We start from the raw sequence: 15,626 nt of genomic DNA on the forward strand, positions 1-15,626 counted from the left end.
CAGAGTCTACCTCGTTATGACCTTGCACCTTATTGTCTGCCTGCACTGCACTTTCTCTGGAACTGTAACACTTTATTCTGCATTATGTTATTGTTTTCCCTTGTCCTACCTCACTGCACTGTGTAATGAGTGAGCTGTATGTACGTAAGACAAGTTTTTCACGGCACCTCGGTACGTGACAATAATAAACCAACTTATCATTTTAATGACATCCTTCCTATAGCTCAGGATCAGAATTATTATCACTGACATGACATGAAATTTGTTGTTTTGCGACAAAGACATAAAAATCTATAAATTACAAAACTAAATAGTGTAAAATAAAAAGGAATAATAAGGTAGTGTTCAGAAATCTGATGGCGGAGGGGAAGAAGCTGTTCCTGAATCGTTGAGTGTAGGTCTTCAGGCTCCTGTACCTCCCTGATGGTAGTAACGTGGGTGACCAGAACTGTACGCAGTGCTCCAGATGTGGCCTTACCAACATCTTGTACAGCTGTAACACGACATCCCAACTCCTGTACTCAATATTCTGATCGATAAGCCAAACGTGCCAAACACTTTCTTCACCACCCTGTCTACCTGTGTTACCACTTTCAAGGCACTATGTACCCCTAGGTGTCTCTGTTCTACAACAATCCCCAGGACCCTGCTATTTACTGTGTAAGTCCTGCCCTCATCTCCCACACCGTGACACACTGCATTACAACATTTAAGAAAACAGCTTTTGGGATGTCTCTGTAACCAATGTTGACGCGTAGTCACTGTTGCAATGTAGCAGTGTGTGGGTGCACAGCAAGCTTCCACAAGCAGCCTTCTGGTGACATGTCTTTGTTGATGGCTGAATATTAACCAGCACACTCTGCTCATTAAAATATTGTCAGGGGATGATGTTCATCGACTGGAGAGGGTGGGCAGGCCCTCGGTTCAATGTCATGGAGACGGCCTCACTGACCATGAGATCAATGCTCCGGTCTATCACCACGTGGCACCCGCTGGGTAGGAATGTCTGAACTGTGATGCCCAAAGTAACACCAGAACCCGGGGCAGCTGGTTGCAGCGGCTGGCCTTTCCTGCCTTGGTATCTTTATATGGACCGAGACCCCCCAGTCCTCACCTACCATCTAATGAGATCCCCCCAGCAGACCCCACCTCACCCCTCGCCTTCACCGATGCCAGGGACCATTCCCTTCGTGACCGCCCCTTCCTTCTCAACCCCTCCCTTCCCCTCCCCACGGCTCTTCCCCGCGCAACCCAGGGGATGCAGCACCTGTCCCTTCACCTCTCCCCACCACCCAGGGACCCAGCCTGGCACCTGCACCGCATCCAGTGCGGCCGCTGTGCGGAGCCCCTGAGCTCAGCCCACAGGGCGGCCGTCAGCTTCCAGTGTCCTGGCACTCCAGCCCCCCATCCCCATCCCGTCCCCGGTCCCCAGCCCCGTCCCCGGCCTCCCCCCATGACGGTGACGAGCTCGGCCGGGCCGGTGGGGACTGCCCGCGGCCGCGGTGGGTTTGCAATAACAGAGTGCGCGCTGCGGGAGTTTCGGGGTATTACGGTAGCGCCTGGTCTGTAAGGAGGAGCCAATCAGCGGGCGGGTCCGGCGGAGCGGAGCCAATCAGCGGGCGGGTCCGGCGGAGCGGAGCCAATCAGCGGGCGGGTCCGGCGGAGCGGAGCCAATCAGCGGGCGGGTCCGGCGGAGCGGATACATTGACGCCTGTAACAAGTCGCCGCGCACTGCCATTGGTCGGTGCGGGCTCCGAGCGGCCAATCACAGGCGCGGGATGGAGTTGGGCCCCGCCAGCCTGGGCCGGGGTCTGTCGCCGTGATCGCCCCGGGCCCCAGGCCGCCGGATGGAGGAGGGAAGCCCCGGATCCCCGGCCGGGCCCCGGCAGCTGGAGCTCGACAGCGCGCTGGGCTCCCGGCTCAGGGGCAGAGCCAAGAGCAGGAGCCTATCGGCGGCCCCCGCCCTCACCACCGGCAAAGTGTCCAGGTGAGGGGCCGCTCGGTGTCGGGGGCTGTCACCCGGGGCCCGGCTCTGGGTCCGGGGCTGTCACCCAGGGCCCGGCCGGGGGTAGGGGGACCGGGTGCGGGGGTCCGGGGCCCGGCTCTGGGTCTGGGGGGCGGGGGGACCGGGTGCGGGGGCCCGGCTCTGGGTCTGGGGGGCCGAGGGACCGGGTCCGTCACCCGGGGCCCGCGGGCGGCTGCTCTTCATTAACGAAGTCCGGCGAGGTTGTGACGGCGCAGCTCCGTGTCCCGGGCCGGGACGGCGGGTGTGCGGGGCGGGGCCGCCGGGGCCGCGGCTCCAGCAGAGGGACGGTGCACTGAAACCTGGCGGCCCATCGCGCCCTGCTGTCCCGCCGCTGGCACGTCTTCAGGATCCGGCTTGTCTGGGAATGAACCGTGAGCCCCTCCCCGGGTGTAGGTGGCTGGGGGGGGGGGGGGGGAGCCGGGGGTGGGGGGCGAGTCCACCCTCCCTGAGGATTCTGTAACGCAGTGGGATCGCCTTCCTTGTAAACCTGAGGGGAAAAAAACAAACTATATACAACAATCAAAAAACAGTGCAAACCTTTACATTCGTGTGCGGATAAATCCTTAGTGTTACCTTTTTATATAAAAACCACAGCACCGATGCCGCTCCTGTGGCTCCCTGGGGGGCTACCCCAATCCCATATTTACAATCTTTTAAAGGGCTTCCTCGCCTGACCCCACCCCTCCCTTCCCAGTGGCAGAAGAACCCTAAACTGTCATCCTTCCCCACCGAGCCCTGGCGTTGGCTGCACCCAGCTTCGGTGCGTCCCTCAGCACGTACTCTTGCAGCCCGGAATGTGCCAGTCAGCAGCATTCCCCTACGGACATCTAACAGTGCTGGGAGACCAAAAGGTTTCGGGCAGACCAAAGGGCGTCTTTCACCGAGTTGATGACCTTCCAGCAGCAGCTGATGTCCGTCTCTGTGTGTGTCCCCAGGAACAGCCCGTAGATCAGAGAATCCTCTGTTATGCAGCTGCTGGGGATGAGCCGTGACAAGGACCCTTGCATCTTTCGCCACACCCTCCTCGCAAACCCACAGCCCGCAAAGAGGTGGGCGACCGTCTCATCCCCAGCGCAGTCCTCCTGGGGGCAGCACGCACTGGAAGTGATGTTTAGACCATGCAGGAAGGATCTGACTGGGAGGGCCCCTCTCACTGCCAGCCAAGCGAGGCCTTGGTGCTTGTTGGTGAGTTCTGGCAATGAGGCATTCTGCCAGATGGTCTGGACAGTCTGCTCAGGGAACCACCCCACAGTATCCATTGAGTCCTTCTCCTGCAGTGCCAGCAGGATGTTCCACGCTGACCACTGCCTGATGGACTTGTGGCCCTGGGAGAACTCGCCAGCCATCCAAGGAACCACTGGTGAACTTTCACTGTGCTCCTCTGTCACGACCATGTCCTTTCTTGTACAGGGAGACCAGTTCCAGTTGTGGTCTGTGTAATTTGAACACAATGACTTGTGCATCCCTCTGAGTCTCTCGCCATTTAAAATAATACTTCACTTTTCCATAATTTCTGTTAGGGTGATGACTACATTTTCCACTCTGTCCATCTGCTGTGTGCTTACCCCTTTTCTTCACCTGTCTGTATCCCCACCCCCAAAGCCTCTGCTTCCTCCTCACAGCTCACACACTGTCACCCAGCTTTGTATCATCAGTACGTTTGGATATATCACACCCGACCCCTGCAGACTGTGGACATCTGGGCTCCCAGCACTGGTCCCTGTGGCTCTCCATTGGTTACGGTCTTCCTGCCCAAATATGACTCATTTAGTCCTCATGTTGTCAGTCCATTAACCAATCCCCATCAATACACTGCCCCAATCACTCTTGCTTCTCATTTTGTTTAATAACCTTTCGTGTGGCACTTTTACAAAGGCCTGCCGACCACCTCATCGCACTCAACAGCTTTTGTCCTTTTTTCTGTTAGTTACAGCCTCACTAAAGAAAACATATTTGTCAAACAGGATTTCCCTTTTCATTAATCCATCCATGTCCTTTTATTATTTTCTAAATGCCCTGTTAATATTTCCTTAATAGTACATTCCAGAATTTTCCATCCTATTGATACAAGGCAAGCTGGGCCACAGTTTTTGATCGTACTGTACCTCACTACTTGTGTACCTGACAATAAACTGACGTTCCCTGTTCCCCCTCACCCTCCTTTCTGTGGCGGTGCATTTGCTACTTTCCAGTCTGTGGGAAAGCAAATCAATGAAATAAGACGATGCTGGTCAGCACACCCACCATCTCTGTAGCACCCCCCTCACAATAGACCATGCAGGTTATTGGCTCCTGAGGATATATCACCTCTCAGTCCCATTAATTTCTCCAATACTATATTTTTTTACTTGTGATAATTTCTTTGAGCTGCATGCCTTCAGCTTTTTTCAGGTAATTTTCTGTGTCTTTAATGTATTTAATTCTCTGCCATTTCCTGGTTCTCCAACGTAATTTCTCCTGCCTCAGTCTGTGAGGGACACTCACAAACCTTCTCGTGGCCATGGTCTGTTTGTTTCTTGCCAGATCACTCCTGTACTCTGCTTTCTGCATTGATGCCTTGCTCCTCCTTTGCTGAATTTTTGAAATTTTCTTAATCCAGAACTTTGCTGCTCTTTCTGGGAACATTAAAAATCTTTTCCATTTGATCCGATGATACCACTCTCACAATAGCTGTAGCTGGACCAGTCGGGATACATTTAAACCTGTGGACGATGTATTCATTCCTCGAGTGTTAACTATAATGTATTTACCGTCATCCCAATTTACCAAAGCCAGCTCATCGATCTACATCACTTTATCTCAAGCAGCTGTACCCTTACCACATATGATTTAGTGAAAACTTGCATTCTGGACCATGTCTGAAGGAATTAGAATTCCAAGTTGGAGCAAAGAGAGTCTTTCATTTATGTCATGCTCAACCACGTCTCAAAGGACCTTGCGATCAGTGGAGGTACTTTGAGCAGCACTTGTGGTGTGGAGAATCAGAGCGAGTCCCCAATGAGGTTTAGCTTCGTGCCCTGACGCTCCAAATCTGTCCTTGGAACCCTGGGAAACAGTCACGGTGCAAAAGTCTTGGATTGTGCGGCTTTACTTGAGTGTCATTCTAGTGCAAGTTGTGTAAATTAAATTCTTCAGTATATTCCCCAGGGTAGGGGAGTCCAAAACTAGGGGGCATATGTTTAGGGTGAAGAAAGATTTAAAAGGGACCTGAGGTGCAACTTTTTCACACAGAGGGCAGTGAGTATATGGAACAATCTGCCAGAGGAAGTGGGTGAGGCGGGTACAATAACATCATTTAAGAAGTACTTGGATAGGTACATGGAGGGGCAGAATTTAGAGGGATATGGACCGTATGCAGGAAATTGGGACTAGCTGGATTGTCAGCATGGGCTGGTTGGGCCAAAGGGCCTGTATCTGTGCTGTATTGCTTTGACTCTCTTCATAGCATTCTGAGGTCTGAGATGGATAGTTTTAGATGTTTTCAGTTTGCGCTGAAGTTGCGAAATGACATCACTGAAATTCAGGAAGAGCTTTATTACTTCAGTATGTCGATCACTTTATAACCAAAGTAACCTCAGCAACTCTAAATGTTTATTTAATTCCTCCATACATTTGTCAAGTATCTTCCAAGTGCTTCACACATTTGATCACGCTCTTAGAGCAGTGATTCATGAAGTGGCAGACTTGAGTCCGGGGGGCACTTGCCATGTCCCACATACAAACCTGTATGTGGCACATGGCAAATTATTCTGCTTTTATTCGTGATTTGATTGGGGGAGGAATGTATTTGTTCATTAATGCTCTCTTAGTGACGGTGATATGTTGTTCATAACCAGTTTGTGTGACTCCAGATCCACAGTGATGTGCTCTCACTGGCCCAGTTAAGTGCATGGTCCAGGGTCAGTGAGGGAGGAGACAAACTGCAAGTCTCTCCGGTGACACCACACCTCACGTGATTGAGGGGGGGAAAGGCCAAGTCACTTCTATTACCACGGAAACTCAAATAATCTAGAAAAACCCCCTGAAGGCACCGTTTGGGAGAAGGGTGTGGAGTCTGATGCAGAGGGAGGGAGGAGCAAGAAGAGCTCCTGGAGAATATCCCTGGGGGTGCACTGAGACTGTGTGAGGTGAAGGTCGACATCAGTGAAGCCATGGGAGGGAGTGCAGAGGAGAGGAGAGAGATTTCACTAATGTGGAGGCTGATTAGATGGGATGTGGTGAAGTGGACTGGACTCAGTGGATTGACTCAATCTCCAGCTGGTTATGAGTTAGTGGAATATAAATAAATAGTGTGTTGCAATAATGTGGATGAGAGAGTATTCCGAAACCAACAGTAACCAGGAGAACCGAGTTTGTTCAAAAGGCCACTTCTGTACACGAGTCCTATATCCTCTTCTTGGCTTGCCAGTTAATGAATCAAAAGCCCTCCATGACTGCATAGAAAGATCTGGCCCCTAACACACTGAGCAGCCACTTATTCACATATCCAAATGTGTAGAGAAATTGTGCTCCCTGAACTCAGTGCTGGTCTTCAGTACAGGATGCAGTGTGTTCCAACTTGAGTTTCAGCAGACGTTAAATATTGGCAAGGCAGGCTGCACCATCCTTTTGGGGTTCTGAACTGTTACCAGCTGGGTTCCCAGAGGAAGCCAGTTTCCAGTAGGAATTGTTCCTTGGAGAACTAATTTGTGAACTGATGAGTGTCAAGGAGTTGTGTTGGATGGTAGCTGGTCACCAGTAGTTAGCGCACTGGTCAGTGCAATCCCTGCATTAATACTGGATGTTAAACGTTGCCTGGAGTGAGGGCTGCTTGTACGGAGAGAGCTGGCTGAATCAATAAGTTGATGCAATGCTGGACCTTCAAATGTCTGTGATTTCATTTACTTCAACTGTTAAATGGACACTGACTGCAGGTGAATAAAATCTGGTTCATATAACCCTTTGGTGGGGATATTGGGTTCTGCTCTTGGTTAGTGCCACTGTAACACAGATTGAATCTGACACCTATTGAAAGGGATATCTATCACCAGCCACTTGCAGGGGCCATTTTGAAACTCCTGTAGTATTAAGTTGAGCTGACTCCATCTGTGTCTCATGCATTGATTTTGGTAATTAGGAAAAGTTTCAAATGATGTCTTGCCCCTGTTGTGCAAGTGGTTATCAACTTTGCGCAACTGCTGCTGGTGTGCTCTGCCCTAGTCCCTGCCGGGAACATGTTATCAGTGAGTGTCAGGGATATCTTAATGTCAGGTTGCTCCAGAGCCCAATCTAATCTTGTCCTTGGCGCTGCTTGGTGCACATGTTCTCTATTCAGACTTGCCCATTTTGTACCAGGTCAGTGAGACCCACTCTAGAGTTATTTTACGTCCCAATTTAAAATAAAGAATTACAGAACTTTACAGCACAGAAGAGGACTATTTAGCCCATCACTGAGCTGAAGAAAGACAGTCTATCTCACTTCCCAGCTCTCAATCCATACGTTGAAGAGTTTGAGTAGACTAAGCCTGTATTTGCAGCAGAGTGAGAGATCTGACTGAAATTTACAAACCTCTTGCAGAGCTTGATGTGGTGGATACATAGAGGATGTTCTCCTTGGCTAAGGAATTTGGAACCAGGGGTCACTGTGGTAGGCAACTTAGGACTGAGATGAAGAGAAATTTGTATCTGAGCCAAGAGGGTTTAACAGGCTCAGTCACTGGGTTCATTCAGAGAGATGGGTGGACTTCTGGGCACTAAGGGGATGCATGAATTGGGGACAGTGCAGGAAAGTGGAGCTGAGGAAGGCGACGGGCTATGATCTTGATAAAGAGTGCAGCAGTCATGAGGGGCCACAGTTCCTACGTCACGTTCTTGTAAACCTGTGGTTGGGATTTTGACCCCTTGCTCCTGGTGTGGTGCTAATAAAGCAGGAATTTGATCTGACAGGTCTGCTGAAGGCGTTGTCTTTCACAAGGGCCAATTGCAGAGGCAGTTTTGAAACTCCTGTGGTTTTGAGTTGAGCAGACTCCATGTACATCTCACGGATCGGTTTCAGTAATTGAAAAATGTTTCTCATTATTGTGCAAGTGACTACTAACCTTGTGTAATTCACCAACTGCTTTCAGTGTGGCCTGCCCGATTTTCTCATGGGGACATCTCGTCAGTGAGTGTTAGTGGATGGTTCAACATCAGGTTGTTCCAGAGCCAAGTCTAATCTTGTTGTTGGTCCTCCTTTGTGCATGTTTTCCATCTGGGCATGCTCTGTGAGTATCTTCTCCACTTTGTGGTTCCAGGTCAGTGAGATCCAAGTAAAACCAGCCCTTCATTTTCTGTATTGGTTTATTATTGTCACTTGTACCGAGGTACAGTGAAAAATTTGTCTTGCATACCGATTGAACAGGTCAATTCATTAGACAGTGCAGTTACATTGAGTTAGTACAGAGTGCATTGATGTAGTACAGGTAAAAACAATAATAGTACAGAGTAAACTGTCACAGCTACAGAGAAAATGCAGTGCAATAAGGTGTAAGGTCACAACAAGGTAGATCGTGAGATCAGAGTCCATCTCCTTGTATAAAGGAACTGTTCAATAGTCTTATCACAATGGGGTAGAAGCTGTCCTTAAGTCTGGTGGTACGTGCCCTCAGGCTCCTGTATCTTCTACCCGATGGAAGAGGAGAGAAGAGAGAATGTCCTGGGTGGGTGGGGTCTTTGATTATGCTGGCTGCTTCACCAAGACAATGAGAGGTAAAGACAGAGTCCAAGGAGGGGAGGCTGGTGTCCGTGATGTGCTGGGCTGTGTCCACAACTCTCTGCTGTTTTTTTGCAGTCCTGGGCAGAGCAGTTGCCATACCAAGCCGCGATACATCCAGATAGGATGCTTTCTATGGTGCATCGGTAAAAGTTGGTGAGAGTCAAAGGGGACAAACCAAATTTCTTTAGCCTCCTGAGGAAGTAGAGGCACTGGTGAGCTTTCTTGGCCGTGGCATCTACGTGATTCGACCAGGACAGGCTGTTGGTGATGTTCACTCCCAGGTACTTGAAGCTGTCAAGCCTCTTGACCTCAGCACCATTGATGTAGACAGGTGCATGTACACCGCCCCCTTTCCTGAAGTCAATGAACAGCTCTTTTGTTGACATTGAGGGAAAGGTTGTTGTCATGACACCATTCCACTAAGCTCTCTATCTCCTTCCTGTAGGACGTTGCCAGGATTCAAGGGCCTGAGTTATAGGGAGAGGTTGGGCAGGCTAGGACTTTATTCCTTGGAACATAGGAGACTGAGGGGTGACCTTATAGAGGTGTATAAGATCATGAGGGGTATAGATAGGGTGAATGCACACTGTCTTTTTCCCAGGGAAAGGGAACCAAAAACTAGAGGGCACAGGTTTAAGGTAGGAGGGGAAAGACTTAAAAGAGACCTGAGGGCCAACTTCTTCACACACAGGGTGGAGGGTATATGGAACAAGCTGCCAGAGAAAATAGTTGAGGCAGGTACAACAATATTTAAAAGGCATTTAGAAAAGTTTAGTCGAGGGATCCGGCCAACGTGGGTACCTTGGTCAGCATGGACAAGTTGGGCCGAAGGGCCTGTTCCATGCTGTATGACTCTTTGAATCGAACTGATATCCAAGTAGGTTTATATCCAGTTACTTCTTTCGCCATACAGATGGTTGGCATTTTGGAATGTCAGTGATCGTGATGTTTCTTCACCACCACCTTCCAAAGATCATCCTAAGAGTTATAGAATTTAAGCAGCACAGAGGAGATTGTTCAGCCCATCATTGTCATGCTGGTCAGAGAGCTACCTCAGCTCCCAACTCTCAGTGCATTAGCACTGTAGGTTCTGGGTGGTACCTTCTGCTTCCACCCTTGCTCTGCCCATTCACGTACGTTTTGTTCAAGGCAGATTTGCTGAGGGTTGGGCGTCCAATTGTGATATTGTTCAACAATACAAAACCAACCTCAGCTGTACTGATTTGTAGATCTTAAAATTGTGAAATTATAAAGAAAGACAGAATCTTTAGTGAAATCTAAACAAGGCAAGTCTGGTACAGCCATTGTTTTAAACTTGTCTTCATTTTCTTTGTGGGCTATTTCTGTTGTGCACAGATACAACTGGGCAACGTGTCTCTGTAAAGCAGTATGGTGCTGCCAGATTGCATTGCAGCTGCTTAAGTTTAATTCAGATGTAATTCACTAAAGTCAGAAATGTGAATGTTTGGAATTTCTACTCCAGAGGACAGTGGATGCTCAGTTTATTCAAGTTTAAGGTTGCTGGATTTTGGCCCTGGTCTGATATTTATCAATTAACCACAGAACACATTTTCTCAGTTTGGTATTGCTTTGTATAGGAGCTGTCTGTAACTTGTCTACATTTCTTTCCATGTTACTCAAGTATCTACACCTCACTGGTTGTGAGGTGCTTTTTGGGATGTCTGGAGTCGTGAAAAGTCTAATAGAATCCCAAGCCTGCCTCCCTCCCTCCCTCCCTCCCTCCTCCACCACCACCCAGCTGCCTTGTTTCATGGGCTGTCCGGTTATTAAGTTTGTCCATTCACTTTCTACTTGTCCCTTAAACCAAATTCTGAGAAGCCCTTGTTGCCACCCCTCTGAGTTTTAGTTCCTAAATCACAAGATAAGGGAGCAGAAGTAGGCCATTTGGCCCATCGAGTCTGCTCCAAGGAAAAGGGAAAAAAGAAATGAGAAATTTGGGGGTGGGGGGGGGGCAGGTGCAAAAAAACCCACACTATTCTAACCCCAATTTCCGGCCTTATCCCCATATCCCTTGATACCCTGACTATTTAGATATCTGTCTATCTCTTCCTTAAACGCCTACACTGATCTGGCCTCCACTGCTGTACGTGGCAAGGAATTCCACAGATTCACCACCCTCTGGCTAAAGAAATTTCTCCTCATCTCTGTTTTAAACCTGTACCCTCTAATTCCAAGATAGTGCCCTCTGGTCCTGGACTCACCCACCAAGGGAAACAGCCTAGCCACATCTACTCTGTCCAGTCCTTTCAACATTTTAAATGTTTCTATGAGGTCCCCTCTCATTCTTCTGTACTCCAGTGAGTACAGTCCAAGAGCCGACAAACGCTCATCATACATAAGCCCTTTCATTCCAGGAATCATCCTCGTAAGTCTCCTCTGAACCATCTCCAACATCAGCACATCTTTCCTAAGATATGGGGCCCAAAACTGTGCACAGTATTCCAAATGAGGCCTCACTAGTGCCCCGTAGAGCCTCATCAACACTTCCTTACTTTTATGCACTATACCTCTCGAAATGAATGCCAACATAGCATTCACTTTCCTTTCCACCGATCCGACCTGGTGGTTAACCTTTAGGGGATCCTGCACGAGTACCCCCAAGTCCCTTTGTACTTCTGTACTTTGAATCTTCTTTCCTTCTAGATAATAATCTGCCCGTTTATTTCTGTTTCCAAAGTGTGCAACTGCACTTTGTGTTGACCTGTAAAAGTGCCCTGAAGGTAAGATTTAAAGTGCCATCAACCAAATACTTCTGTGTGCCCCCCACCCCCCCCCAAGTGAGACTCTAAAAGTTAATCAACTGTGGTGTCTAAATAAAGTTTTAATGCAGCACAGTTTGCAATGTTGCCAACCTGGAGTTTGATTGGGACATCCTCTTTGGTGAAAGTGACAGGAAGTCAATCCACACACATCACTGCCAGGAGGGAAGTTGTGGCGGCGGAGACAATGATTAAGCTTCAGGTCGTCACCGCTGGAGAAATACTAATTTGAAACAAGATGAGTTTCCTAAATTTCCAAACAGGCCAATTTGAAGTAATTCTGAGTATAGGTTCTATCAGTGATACTTTGTTGAAGAAAGTAGAGGCTTAACCAACGCCTCGTGTTTGTGAGGTGCCTCTAGCATCGCTGGATACCCTAAGGTGTTTCACCTGGGGCATGGATTGATGCTGGCCCTGGGAAGATGAGGTTAGGAATAGGGAGCAACTGTGGGAGGTCTGAAGCACTAGTTGACAGGAGAGATGATTTAGGGAGGGGTTTCAGAGATTGGTGGTTGGAGACACAATTATGATGGTGGGGTGATTCATTCAGATGGTCATAAAGTCACCAGCAATGTGAATTCCTTCCAACTTGGGAAAGTTCTCTTTACCAACTTGAGCCATTTCCTGACGAGAGAAGTGCCTTCAGAAAAGAATTGAGTGCAATATATGCAGATGCAGCAGGGGTTAAGTATGGCTGGAACAGGGAACCTCTCACAGCTGCTGTCTGTGTAATGGTCCCAAACCAGGAAGTGTGAAGAATACTATGGGTCTGGGGGAAGGAACCTGCTGACTCAGAGGGTGTGAGCCACTTGATGTAACCTGGGTTTTCCCACAGTTGCAAATGCTTAATCATCATTGTGACCTTTGACCATGAACCACTCTCAGCCCCGTTTCACAGTGTGAAATGGAAGTAGATTGTTAAGTTGTATCTTAAGCAGTGATGGCGTACGTTAAGTAGTTTCAGGTGATTCCCATTCCAAATGCTTGGATCTGGTGCTGTGGTGGATTCATTCACAATCTGTTGACATCCCTTTGTGGTTCCACTGAGGCATGAGTAGTGTTGGGGGTGATGCTACCTCAAGTTATTTGTTTCTCCTGGTTGAACTGTGCCTCACTTTCAGGAAAAAGGAGAATTTAAGCTTTAAATTTAAACAAAATTACTGGATTTGGGGGGCACTAGGGAATGTGGGGTTGGGAAAGTGTGAGTTATCAGCATCAGATTCATTATCACTGACTTGTATGATGTGAAATTTGTATTTGGGTCAGCTGCGATTTTTATTGGATGTTAGCAGTGAGGGGCTGAATGGTCTTGACAACTTATTTCTCTTATGGTCTTATCAATAATGTTAATTACTATCAACAACTTTCTGTGTGGATTTGGGAGTGGATCTGAGAAACGGTAATCCAAAGACTACGTTGTTTTTTGCCTTTTGGGCTCTTTGAGTAAATGGTCTGGGACGGAGATGCTGGTTTTCTTTCCACGTGGAAACGTATTCTGATTAAGGGGTGATGTGACCTGTTTGCGATCCCAAGGCTTGCACTGCTGATCCAGAGTTCAAATCCCACCACAGCAGTTGGGAAATTTCTGGTAGTGCACAAAATAATGTGGAATTTAAAGAAAACAACTCAAGCACCAAGCCCTTGGTTTAGCAGAATGTTGGCTAGTTTTCTCCGGGGAAAGATAGCTGCTGTCGTTAACTGGCTGCCCACATGTAACTCCCAGTATACCATTGTGGTGGACCTTCAGTGACCTCTGCACTGCCTTAGCAAGACCCAGGCCCAAGCTGAAAGCTCCACTTCTGGATTTTCCAGCCAAATCTCATTTATTAGAGCATGGTGTAGAATTCCTGGACTCTGTATCCCTGACTGAGTTGCTGTGGGTGAAATAAACTAGCGTTGATGGATGTGCTCTCAAACCTGTGCGAAGGAACATTCACACTATGTTATCAGAACTGCCAACTCCTTCAGGACAGCAGCTGGGTTTCCAGAGGTTTCCACCCGTCAATGTGTTGGTGCTCAGCGGGTACGTGGGATCGGAGTAAGGGAACCCACGGGTTGCCCAAGTGCAATGAAAACAGCTGAGCAACAACGATGGATTATTTGCCGCAGCAGCCAAAATGTCCAACTTTCCCACTGCTCTGGAATTTCCTCCCTAAACCTCCCCAGATCTCTCCTCCTTCAGGATCCTCTTTACTCCCTTTTAGACCCAGCTTTTGCTCAGCTCTCATCATCTTCCTGCATCAGGACTGCATCAAAGACTCTCTCAAATCTCTACAGATGTATGGCGGAGAGCATTCTGACTGGGTGCATCACCACCTGGTACGGAGGCTCCAATGTGCAGGATTGCAAGAGGCTGCAGAGGGTTGTAGACTCAGCCAGCTCCATCACAGGCATAACCCTCACCACTATTGAGGACATCTTCAAGAGGCGGTGCCTCAAGAAGGTGGCATCCATCACTAAGGACCCTCACCACCCGGGACATGCCGCCTTCTCGTTACTACCATCGGGGAGGAGGTACAGGAGCCTGAAGACCCAAACTCAACGATTCAGGAACAGCTTCTTCCCCTCCACCATCAGATTTCTGAATGGTCCATGAACACCACCTTACGTTATTCCTTTTTTTTGCACTATTTATTTATTTTGTAACTTGTAGTAACTTTCATGTCTTGCACTGTACGGCTGCCACAAAACAACACATTTCACGACATACGTCAGTGACGATAAACGTGATTCTGAGAGGGTAGAGAGGAGATGGTCAGTTATAAAGAGGAGATGGGTGGGGACTGGCGGGTGAGGGGGAGTTGATGGACAGATGGAGCTGGGGGGGGAGGGTTGGACTTGGGAGGTGATGGGTGATGGGTAAAAGCAGATGGGGCAAGGGGCAGAAGGGCTCTCAGAGGGTGGAGGTAAAAACAGGCTGGAAAGTGGTGTGGGGTCCCGGGGCTGCAGACCTGTTTCACTTTTAAAATCTGGAGTCTGACCTGTGGTCAGAGGAATGGCCTCGCTCTGCTGTCCTTGATACCAGCTGACCGCTCGCCAGAAATGGAGAGGGCAGCACTGTGGTGTGGCGAGAGAGCTGCTGCCCCACCGTTGCAGCCTGACCTCTGGTGTTGCCAGTCTCCTGGTGACTGTGCGTGTGTTTCCCTGTCGTGTTCTAGTCTCCTCCCACATCCCAAAGACGTGACGATGGGTTGACTGGATACCGTACGTGACTCCTAGGTGAGAACACAAAGTAGGAGCGATGTTTGGTCAGCTGGCTCCTCAACCCTGCCCTGCCTTTCGATATGATCGTGGCTGATCTGCCCCAGGCCCCTCTTGTCCAGGACTTAGTGTAGTGAATCTGCTGGACTACCTCCAGGGGTGGTTCTCCCTTCAGGAGTAAGGGGAGCAGAACTGGGCCAAGTTGTCCAGGTGTGGCCTCACCAACACCCTCTGCAATTTTAACAATAAACATAAAAAGCAGTTGGACGCATACATAGATAGGAAAGGTTTAGAGGCATATGGGCCAAACATGGGCAAGTGGGACTAACTTGGATGGACATCTTGGTCGGCATGGACCAGTTGGGCCGAAGGGCCTGTTTTCGTGCTGTATAACTCTATAAGAACCTAAGAAACAGGAGCAGGAGGAGGCCATCTGGCCGTGGACTCAGATCCACCTACCTGCCTTTTCCCCATAACCCTTAATTCCCCTACTATGCAAATATCTATCTAACTGTGTCTTAAATATATTTAATGAGGAAGCCTCTACTGCTTCCCTGGGCAGAGAATTCTCTGGGAAAAGCAGTTCCTTCTCATCTTCATCCTAAATCTATTCCCCTGAATCTTGAGGCTATGTCCCCTAGTTCTAGTCTCACCTACCAGTGGAAACAACCTTCCTGCCTCTATCTTATCTATCCCTTTCATAATTTTATGTTTCTATAACATCCCCTCTCATTCTTCTGAATTACAGCGAGTATAGTTCCAGGCGATTCAATCTCTCCTCATAGGCTAACCCCCTCATCTCCGGAATCAACCTGGTGAACCTCCTCTGCACCGCCTCCAAAGCCAGTATATCCTTCCTCAAGTAAGGAGACCAGAACTGCACGCA

The 15,626-nt window shown here is 48.8% G+C and overlaps 1 protein-coding gene across 4 annotated transcripts in view; it reads left to right on the top strand.

The window, feature by feature from the left end:
- The first annotated feature begins 1,730 nt into the window (after positions 1-1,730).
- The window catches only part of LOC127583270 (NAD kinase-like), a 94,291-nt gene continuing 80,395 nt past the window's right edge, over positions 1,731-15,626 (top strand). For 2 of the 4 annotated variants that reach the window (XR_007958235.1, XM_052039042.1), the window contains exon 1: positions 1,731-1,987. Coding sequence is in view for 1 of the 4 variants with exons in the window: in XM_052039042.1 (XP_051895002.1) it covers positions 1,848-1,987 (140 nt within the window). In the remaining 3 variants the exon portion in view is untranslated. Of the gene's footprint in view, positions 1,988-3,010; positions 3,212-8,196; positions 8,299-15,626 lie in introns of those variants that run through there. The other 2 variants (XM_052039046.1, XM_052039044.1) reach the window with 2 other exon arrangements.

Source organism: Pristis pectinata, chromosome 26 (assembly GCF_009764475.1).
Source record: "Pristis pectinata isolate sPriPec2 chromosome 26, sPriPec2.1.pri, whole genome shotgun sequence".
NCBI lineage: Eukaryota > Metazoa > Chordata > Chondrichthyes > Rhinopristiformes > Pristidae > Pristis > Pristis pectinata.